The sequence below is a fragment of the Anopheles nili genome, chromosome 3, assembly GCF_943737925.1.
Source record: "Anopheles nili chromosome 3, idAnoNiliSN_F5_01, whole genome shotgun sequence".
NCBI lineage: Eukaryota > Metazoa > Arthropoda > Insecta > Diptera > Culicidae > Anopheles > Anopheles nili.
In genome coordinates, this window is record NC_071292.1 from 19,586,946 (window position 1) to 19,597,236 (window position 10,291).

Below are 10,291 nucleotides of genomic sequence, written 5' to 3' on the forward strand. Positions count from 1 at the left end.
AGAACGACCGCGGGTTTGAGTTTTGGGAGTTTCGTTTTTTGTTGCTAAGTTTGCGGTCTACGAACCTTTTCTTCGCGTTATTTATCATCGGTATTTGGCTTCGCGAGTGGCGAGGAAAAGGACTATTAGGACCTTGTGTTGTAGGAAAAGCTAAACTTCCTTAGGTTAAGCGCATAGCCCGGCCATACACAACGGTTGGGGGCTGGTAGGTAAAGAATCAATCTCTTAGCGACAAGCAAACTAATGCAAAACAATGAAAATGAGAATAGAAAACTGATTTATCGTTCGGACAACGGCACGCGGCAAACGCGGAATAAAAAGCGGACATGTGCCCAAATGGGATAGAGATAGAGATGAGCAAAAAATGCGGATTAACCGGTGTTAGGAAAAGAGTGTTAAGATTATTACTTACGTGGGTGAAATACCGCGTGCATTGCTGGTGCATGTTTCGAGGGCAATTTGTTAACTATTTGAGGAAAAACTGTTTCACAGCGGGACAAAAGAGTCCCCCTTATAGACAAACCACCTCCTGGACGCCCAGGTTCTATTGGAGTTTCATGCGGGAAAGCTGAGCCTGTGTAACTACACAAGCTGCTTCGATCGTGTGGGAACGGATGGTTCTATATTTTTTAAACCATGCATCAAGTAACCAGAGCAAGTAGTTAAAAGCAAATTGACGGCAGGGCTGCGATATGTTGAATCAGGTGTGTTACTAGCACACTTTGATCAGCAGAAAGGGAAACTCGTGAAGAAAGAAACCAGAGGCCCGTTTCAATCGCTAACAGCAGCGAACGTTAGCGCGATCGTAGACATAATACGCCGGTATTAGTAATTCATACTTTTCTTTGTCTCATTAACTGTAAGATCTACGCTATTATTGAACATTGTTCGTTCTTTTTTAAGTTTTTTTGTACACTCTATCCTTTATAAGGTATCGTTTTTTTCGGCGAAAAATATATACACATATATTTAAAAATTATAAAAACATCCTCGTTTATGTTTGTTTTCTCTTTATTTCGTGCTTTTATTGATATTTATTATTTCTGAATGTTACTTTTTCATTAGATTTGGATATTATTCTATCTTTTTTTATCTACGTTATGTGTTAATCTTGTGTTTATTTCCACTTTGTCGCTTTGTAGTCGTTTACAGACATATTTTTTCTATTTATTTTCGCAACATATAAGCATAGTGCGTGCCTTTTGTTGATGAAAACACATTAATGAACCTTTTGCGAAAAATAAACCTCACGAATGGACCAACGCAACCGCAGGGTCAGTTTGCGTCTGGATTCATCACAGCTAGCTATACCGACAGAATTATTGCACCCGTAATAACGCAAAATTTGCACTTACAAGTTCCTATAGATGATCAAAGACGGACGAGCGTGTATGGTTGAATGTCGTTAAATCCTCAACTAGCGAGGAAATTAAACGAATATTTCATTATAAGAATACAAGTAGAGATACTTCATTCCATAAAAAAAGAAAAAACTGTTTAGCAGGAGCCCGATTATTTTTATCTTGTTTCATTACAAAAAAATGAGGGAAAAAATTGAAGCAAAATATGACACGAAGAAAATGGCAACATTACGCCAAACAAGCAAGCAACGTTCGAGTGTGAAAACTGATAACGTTGAATCAAATGTTTTTGGTTTCAGTTACAATAAGCATCGTGTTGTATCAGAAATGTACATTGAAAAATTTTATAGACCAATACGCACCGTTCAAGAAGATTCCAACTGAGTGGTGGTGGGTTCGTGTATGTATTCAAAAGGACAATAATGGAAAATTAGCGAACAATTACAAAAACCACATGGATCGATTGCTGATGAGGAATTACTTAAATCACAAGCAGTAAAGCGCATAAAGCACATGCAGATATTTTTCCAAAAAAAAGGACATGAAAACACATAGGAATCACAGCAAAACACGTGCTTCTACTGGTGTAGAATATCATATGATTGGCTGAATCAGTACGATCTTGTGGTAAAAAAGTATAAAAAATCTTTCCCCAAGATGTTCTCTTCTTTCCATTTAAAGAGATTGCAAACTGTTAAATTGAATCGGTTCCTTCGCCATCTCAGGTTGTCTGATAAAGAAGAAAAGGAAGAAAAAAACATATTACATGTATCGTCCAGAGTAATTGGTTGATCTAGCGGGAAAGAACTCTTCTTGCCAGTCAACGTATTTTGATCACAAACTTATAAGCAAACGCCTCTAAAGAATTGTTAAAACTAGTAAAAACGGATGCAGCATAAAACGACGTATGAATACACACATAAAGTGCAAAGTTAGAACTGTAGCTAATATAATATTTGACACCCATAAATGCAAACAAAACGGCCACCCTGCAGTGCCCCCTACTAGGTGCTGAAGGGGTGGACTTTTACTAGAGATCATTTTACGGTACAACACAAAATGGCGCTCGCAAGTTCCCAAACCAACATGAGCGCGGCAAGCATTACATTAGTAGTATTTTTCATGACAACATGATAACTAAGTTAAGGTTTAAGCAAAAGGCAAAGCTTATACATGTATCGATAAACACTTTCCAAAATGGATCATCAAAGTTAAGGCGCTTGAAAGCCGTTTGGAAAGCAGTTGAAGTAAAATTTAAAGCGATCCGCTAGCCGTTGCAAACGCTTTCGCCCCGCGAGCAACGGGGCGGAGTTAGAGAAAATGCATTAGAAAAGGCAATGTTTTGTTTGATTTTCTTTTACGTTTGCGTTATTGCAAAATAGTTAAGACCAGCCAAGCTTCCCGTGTAACAATCGCTTTGGGTAATGGAACAAACTGAAGTAAGTCATAATTATAACTTAAACAAGACTACCATTAAACGCCCTCAAAGATAAGTATGATTCAAATAAAGTAATATGAAACAGTAGCAATGGTGTATGTTTTTAAAGTAAGCTCTATGAATTTTATGCAAAAATGTCAATTTATTTTGAATATCCTTATTTATGTATTTTCTATGATACAACAGCAAAAAATTTGCTTACCCAGCGAAGGTACGAAATCAATCCTGTGTCAAATTTCAGAAACAAACCGAAATCATTCACAAATTCTGGAAATATTGATGGATGGATCAACGTCGTCATCTCAATATGGTCCTACCATGAGGTTTCTGCTCATGTTTATGGCGTAAAAGGACTTTACGAACTGGTATTCCAATGTCCTTATAAGGACATGCCCAGCTAAAGTTTTGTTCGCTGGCTAAGTTTTGTTCGCTGTGAGGTTATATGAGGCTCATTATAATAATGGCTCCTGCTTCCAGGCACACGGGGTTAAATATCATTTATTTTACCCACAGTATTCCCCAGACTACTAAATTTGTTCACTAAACTAAGTAACTGCAATAATATTACAGTAATTTCAACGTCTATCGATTTGACGGCTCGAAAATTTGATTATGACGTTTATTTTGCATAAATTGTATGTTTTTGTCCCGCGTGATTGTTTTGGTTAGTGGTCGAAGATTTTTTGTTACATACTTTGGTACAATAAATGATTTAATTATCAATTTTTATCGCAGAAGTACAGTAACTATCGAAACAATGATCTCGGATTCGTAAGAAAGGTTTGTTAAAGCTGTATTTCATTGTAGTCTTTGTTTGTCGTTGCTGTTATCAAGCCTACACAATGTTTTTCTTGTCTTTTCTGTTCAGCATTTTGCATCAACAACATTTGCGATTGTTTGTGATCCAAAGAGGCTTGGTTTAAGAAAATTTCTATACAGTTTTCTTAAACGAAACTACGCGTGCCGCAATTTCTAATATTAGCAGGAACCAAAAAGTGTGTGAACCATGTTTCGACCGGCGATCATATCCTCCCTTGCGTCACGATTTTTTATTTCAATCAACCATCCGCGAATAGCGCCGCTAACCATTCCGCTTGCGTCGATTACAAATCACGCCCCAATCCGGGATGCATCAACGACGTGGTCTCAACCTGGAACTTGGTACCAGCGCCGGCATGAGTACGATCAGAAAAACGACACCCACCAGCGTAAACGAAACTTAGGGCCGCTGCGTTTTGTGGTAGCCAGCTCGTTCCTATCTTGGTTCAGTAAAAAGAACGACGACGAAGACACACCCGAAAGCCAGCTCATAACGGTCATCAAACGTTCGATCTTGTCCATCCAGAAGGAGGAGTACCACAAAGCAGAACAGATGCTGCATCTTGCTCTCAAGATGGCCCAGGACTTACAGAGCAAGGATGGCATCACGTACATCTACGACATTATGGCTAACCTAGCGATGGAGGTAGGCGATTTCGCGAAGGCGGAGAAACTCTTTGTCAACGTCATGCAGCGGTTGTTCTCGGACGGATTCTTGGAAGATCACATCAAAATGCTCCACATCAGTTCCAAGATCGCACATCTGGCACAGCTGCAGGGCCACCTCGACAAAGCGGCCCAAGGGTTCGAGTGGACGCTAGCGAAGCTAGAGGAAAAGCTGAAACTGCTTGGAAATGACAACGCCAAGGAGATCCGGGAGTTGTGGGGCATCACGAAGAACTGGTACGCACAGCTGCTGATGGAAAGCAAACGGTTTGCAGAAGCGAAACAAGCGTTCATGCAGGCATACGAAGCGTACACCGAAATCCATGGGTTACTCACCGAGGAGGGGCTCACGATACTGAACAATCTCAGTGTGGCGTGTTCTAATGTAAGTGCGCTGACTATTTCGCGCTTTGAAACTTTCTAAACACATTCTCTCACCCATCCAGCTAGAGGATTACGCGTCTGCTGAGCGGTTCCTTAAGGAAGCGATCGCGCTGGCGGCTCAAATTCCCGACCTCTCGGAGGCAGGCGTGTATAAGGCGAATCTGGGCCTGCTATACCTGCAGCAGGGACTGCTGCAGCAGGCTTCCGAGTTCTGCACGTTCGCCTGGCGCTACGGGAAGCAGCACCAACACGAGGAAACTGTGATACAGGCCAGCTATTGCCTAGACCAAATAAAATCGCTGCAGAAGTAATTGCACCCAGAGATCTCCGGAATAGATAGCACTATTCACTAGACGACTGTTGTAAAACCATTGTTACTGTACGAATTGCTCGTTAATATACGTTATAAGTGTGTAAAGTCGATTACCACCTCAACATCAACACTTCGGACGCATGATTACCAATGAGAAAACGGACATCGACGTGATTCGGTTTAAAAGCAAAATCTTCCTTATCATTTATTTTTACTCTGGCTAGCAAGAGCTTGAACACTTTCAAGCCTACGGCTATGCTTTCGCTTCTCCTCCCCCCACACTACAGTAAATCCTCCATCTCGCGCATGAACTGTAGGTACGCGTCGTCCTTCGTCGGTTTCGCCGGATCTGTGGCCACCACACGCGGATCGTGATGGTGGTCATGCACAGGTCTCGCCGGTGGTTTCGCTTTCCGCACCTCATCCTTCTTCGCTCGCAGTGCGCTCGGCACGAACCGCGTGACGTCGGCACTGAGATTGCGAATTTGTGGCTTTGCCGAGATGGTGGCGCTTTTGGGGTCTTTCTGGAGCAGCATCTGCTGTTGTTGGGCCTGCTGGTGTAGTTGCATGTTACGCTGCTGCTGGATGTGCTTCGGCGGAGGTCCCGCTGGTGGTCCCGGAGGCATACGGATGCCCATTCGTGGCGGCATGACCGGAGGAGGACCTCCCGGTATGCCAGGTCGACCCGGCATCCGAAGACCAGCTGGCATGCCCCCCATTCCCGGTGGTCGCAGAGGCGGTGGCCTCATCATTAGTGGCTGCATCGGTGCCGGTGGAGTCGGTATCGGGATGGACGATGGCATCGGCATAAACTTGGGCATGGCAGCGTCCGGCGCCGGTGCTGGATTTGGTAACGGGGGAACTGACGGTGTCGGGATGGAAGCGAGCGACGTCGCATCGTGTTCCTTCTTCTTCTGTACGTTTTCCATCTCCTTCATGAAGTCGTCGATGTTCTGCCCCGATAGGGCGAGCATCTTTTGCTGCACGGTGTTAGGTTGTTTCACCTGCTTCTCGCCGCCATCCGAATCCTCCGTATTTTCCTTCGAATCACCGTCATCGTAGAACTTTACGTTCTTCTGGGTTTCCGCGCGGAAGTTCTCCAAATCGAAATCCAGCTCGGGCATATCGAACAGGTCCGGTGGTGGCCCGGGTGGGCATCCCGGGATTCCATCGTCATCGTCTACGGGTTCCGTTGGTTCCACGGGATTTTGAACTGGCTTTTTCAGCAGCGGCATTGGTGGAGGAATGCTGCGCAATGGTGGTGCAATGCTGGGAGCCATCATACTCGGTGGCATCGGTATCCGGGGGATGGATAGTGGCGTCGGTGTTTCGGTAGCCGACGGCAATGGGATGTCATCTACCTGTACTTGTTCCGCGTGCCGCACGCTTTCGTAGTACTGTATGCGCTTGTTGCGACGCTTCTCGTAGTCCACCTCTTTGCGCTTCAAGTCCGCCCACAGCTCCGGATCATCCGCCTGGTAGAGCCGCATCACACGGTCGAGCGTTTCCTTCAGCTTTTTGCGTTTCTCCTTTAGCACCTTCTCGTTCAAGGGCGACGGCTGGTACACGTTGAACTCCATCTCGTCGATCTTTTCCATCTCTTCGATTAGCTGGGCGGGATCCTTTCCTTTCAGAACCGCTGCCCGGACCATTTGACGCTGCTTTTTGTTCTTTTTCAGCTCCTTCTTGCGAGCTTCCTTGCGGGCTTGGTCCGTCGGGTTCATGTATTTACCACTCTTGGTGGTGTTTATCGATCGGCGTCCCATTTTGGCAAGTTAGTTTTGTTACGTCTCTTGAGTTAATATTTTCGTCCGAATAGATCTAAAGCTGATAGTACATTTCACTCTTTATCGGGACCTGCACGCTTCACCAGACCGAAGGTCCGTGCTCTACGGAAATTGTCATGGAAGCCGGCACCCACAGGCCATACATATGCGGAACTTTGCTGAACTACAACTAACCAAAGGATGTGCAGTTATACGATGACACAACAACCCTACCGACAATGTAGCAGCTAAAATATAAATGCACAACGCTGAATCTGGATGAAAATTACTGTTTAGCGAAAAAGTAACATATCTCCCAGAAGGAATCAGAGAAACCAAAACAATCGCCTAGCAGTACACAAACTTTGGCGTACAAACGTCAGATTATCATTGTAACACTCTACTGTCAAACTTGCTCACATTTTGAAAATCCTGTTAAAATTTCAAATAAAATTGATATTCTAACAAAAATTATATCAAACAAAAGTATATACGAGGAAAGTATAGGAGAGAAATATGTGGTTCTTATACAGCTTCTAGTAGTTCCAGTGTATTTCGATATAAAAAGTAAGTTTGTTCCTTTAGGACGACTCTTTAGATGCGTTACAGCTCGAATAATGTATATTTTTTGAAAAAGCAATATACAATATAATTTAAATCCTATATCCATTCGATACACAGAAGTGATTAGAGTTAAAATAGATTTTATTACTCGTAATTTATAAAATGTTTACAAATATACATCCACCATCCTGTGATAACAATTTGCACAATTCTTTTGTAAACATTCAATCACAATGAAGGCTCAAAGCCCGGCACGATTATAATTATCTATATCCAAAATCGTTTACAGAATATAGCACACTTAAAATGCGACTTAAACATAACAGTCATCTTTCTATCGTTTGCTCAATTACCTTTAGGCATGACCCCTGTAAAGGAAATAGAAATTGTGAGTACACGGTTTGCGAACAACGACGATGAAAACGAATCATTCACCTCGCATGCACGGAGCAGGAGATCGAAGATAACACATATGTAGACAATATCAGCGACTGCGTGACCACTGGCACGAACAGATACGATAGAACGTAAAAGAAAGACCCGGTTACCAGCCCAAGATACTGGAGTGAACAAGGAAAACCTCGGCCAGTAAGATAAGAACATAATGGACGAAACGGACATACTACACCTGTGCAACCATTCCAACATTCAACTACGAAAACAGGTCCATGACCGTTCTACTAAGATGGGAATGCCCATCCCGGAATGCGATCCTCGTTCGAACAAACTACTTTTTTCAGTGCCATATCAATTTCGCCAGTTTATTCCTCATCGGCGTAATAGTTAGGATAATTATTGCTCTCATTCTTTTGCACAGTTTTATAAATCAAACGTAACAAAAGTACGCCTTGATTGCATAATTACTTAGCTTAAAACTATCGTATATATGATGCCTCTTAAGCTCCAGGAGCGCTGCAGTAATACAAACTCACCGCGTTCGCAAACGATCGAAAGCGGTCAAATGTAAAGCTACAACTTTTCTACACCCAGATCACATTCTTGTTGGGAAATGCGGCCTAAAGACAGCGAGCGATCATGCAAAAGCTACAGACGGAAACGTTTACATAGTGTTCTACATCGAATACAGCAAACTAACATTTAACGTTTTCAATGTGGGTGTTTCCTACAACGCACAGGAAATAAGATACGTACGCAAACAGGAGAGTAGATGACGAAGGTACAACAGGAAGAAAGGCGGCCGCGTCCTTCTATGTACGCCTCTATTCAAACTTGGCAATAATTACCATCATGCCAACGCCGGCCAGCAGGGCCGCAATTTCCTTCAGCGACTGCCACAACTTCGTGGACTCCTCCAGCAGCTCCGGTATGACCGACACGGTCGCAATGTAAATAAAGCCCCCGGCAGTGAACGGGAGCACCCAGGATTCGGCCGCATCACTCCCACTGCCGAGTAGAGCCAGCACGGTGCCAGCCAGCGCACCAACAGCCGTCGTTAGTTGCAGCAGCATGGCCTTCTTTTTTGAGCAGCCCGATTTAATAAGAATCGCAAAGTCACCAATCTCGTGCGGCACCTCGTGCAGCAGAATGGTGATGGTCGTGATTAACCCGATGCTATTACCGGCGAGATAGGACGCACCGATCGCCAATCCATCGGTGAAGTTGTGCGTGAAATCTGCCGCCAGATTCAGATACCCGGCGATCTTGATGTTCGGTTCCTTTTTCGGTTCTTTGCGGACTGCCTTACCCTTCGCCTTGGCTTCCTCCTTGCTTGATTTCGTTCCTTCGGGGTTCTTCTTTTCCTTCTTTTCTTTTTTGTCCGTAGATGGCGAAGGTGGAGGAGTGCTTTTTTTGGCCTGTACTGGAACCGAAGGCTTCGGCCCTCCATGGCTGTGTCCGTGTCCGTGGCCATGGCCGGTGTCTTTCTTAATCAACCGTACGCTTTTCTCCACCGCTAGGAACACGATGATCCCGGCCAGCACCCATAAACCAACACGCATATCATGGCCGTGGCTTTCCTGTTCGCCTTCATTATGCTCATGGCTGTGGCCATGACTGTGGCCATGACCATGGGAGTGACCATCCGCGTGCGAATGCGGCTGGATGGCGTGCGGAATCAAGTGCAGGAACGCATCGCCCAACAAACCACCGGAAGCGAAGGCGAGCAACGTCTTCAGCCGGGGTTGCATTTCCTCCGTATTATCTAGCGGGATGGCGAACAAAATGAAAAACGGTGCCGCACTAATCAGCAGTGTCGAACCGATCGAATGCACCCAGATGTAAAAAGTGTCTGAAACAAAAAAAAATGCAATTTATTGCCATTTAGTAATGTCTTTATCGAAATAGGAAAATACATACCTCGCGGTGCCTTATCATTACTTGCCGGTTTACTCTGGTGAGGAAGATGATGATGGTCGTGGCCATGATGATGATGATGATGCTGATGATGGTCATGACCATGGTCTTCATCGTGGTGATGATGATGATGATGATGTGGATCAGCTACTGGTTCTTCTTCGTACATCTCATTTGCATGTTTGGAGTACTTAAAACTGGGACTTTCATGATGATGATGATCATCGTGGTGATGATCATGATCATGCTGTCCGTGGGCGCCGCAAAGCGTCGGAAAAGACAGGAACAACATCACAAGAAACACACCGAGCGCAATGTACACCCGGTACGAGGTGGATTCTTCCTTTAGTGGCACCTTGAGTTTTGGGGTAAACCCCCGCCGTTTAGAATGGTCCATTTTGTTTTTTTTTTCCTCTGTATCTCTTCGCAATGAACGATGCGCGTTCAATCCCAGCGACGCAATCGGTGCAGACGTGATCAAAATACACGTCACGTTACACGCGAACGCACTTAGAACAGCTGCTTTGCAGTCTCACCGAAGCACCGAGTTGTTTTGCGTTGCGAAAAGCGAATCACACTGATACAGACGGTATCGTTCTCCTTTCTGCGGGCCAAGTGCCGTATCGGATGGTGCAACAGTGACCGGATGGCGATGACAGAAAACGCG

General features: G+C 44.4%; 3 protein-coding genes across 3 annotated transcripts; 1 reads left to right on the forward strand and 2 right to left on the reverse strand.

Moving 5' to 3' along the window:
• Positions 1-3,735: 3,735 nt before the first annotated feature.
• Positions 3,736-5,092, forward strand: LOC128726103 (tetratricopeptide repeat protein 19 homolog, mitochondrial). Its single transcript, XM_053819892.1, has 2 exons — positions 3,736-4,669; positions 4,731-5,092. The coding sequence occupies exons 1-2, from the start codon at positions 3,806-3,808 to the stop codon at positions 4,977-4,979; spliced, it is 1,113 nt and encodes a 370-aa protein (XP_053675867.1). The 5' UTR covers positions 3,736-3,805; the 3' UTR covers positions 4,980-5,092.
• Positions 5,093-5,257: 165 nt separating this feature from the next.
• On the reverse strand, positions 5,258-6,747 carry LOC128725665 (WW domain-binding protein 11). The gene has a single exon (XM_053819425.1). The coding sequence runs from the start codon at positions 6,745-6,747 to the stop codon at positions 5,263-5,265; it is 1,485 nt and encodes a 494-aa protein (XP_053675400.1). The 3' UTR covers positions 5,258-5,262.
• Positions 6,748-8,028: 1,281 nt separating this feature from the next.
• LOC128726460 (protein catecholamines up) lies at positions 8,029-10,158 on the reverse strand. Its single transcript, XM_053820273.1, has 2 exons — positions 9,628-10,158; positions 8,029-9,559 (listed from the first exon to the last, which is right to left on the reverse strand). Exons 1-2 carry the CDS (start codon positions 10,019-10,021, stop codon positions 8,532-8,534), a joined length of 1,422 nt encoding a protein of 473 aa, XP_053676248.1. The 5' UTR covers positions 10,022-10,158; the 3' UTR covers positions 8,029-8,531.
• Between the last annotated feature and the right edge of the window lie 133 nt (positions 10,159-10,291).

Excerpts from the sequence above, each read along its gene's own strand:
- LOC128726460 (XM_053820273.1), bottom strand. The coding sequence starts at position 10,021 with ATGGACCATTCTAAACGGCGGGGGTTTACCCCAAAACTCAAGGTGCCA. Across the intron at positions 9,560-9,627 it reads TAATGATAAGGCACCGCGAG|ACACTTTTTACATCTGGGTG; the intron begins GTATGTATTTTC and ends TTTTTGTTTCAG.
- LOC128725665 (XM_053819425.1), bottom strand. The coding sequence starts at position 6,747 with ATGGGACGCCGATCGATAAACACCACCAAGAGTGGTAAATACATGAAC.
- LOC128726103 (XM_053819892.1), top strand. The coding sequence starts at position 3,806 with ATGTTTCGACCGGCGATCATATCCTCCCTTGCGTCACGATTTTTTATT. Across the intron at positions 4,670-4,730 it reads TCAGTGTGGCGTGTTCTAAT|CTAGAGGATTACGCGTCTGC; the intron begins GTAAGTGCGCTG and ends TCACCCATCCAG.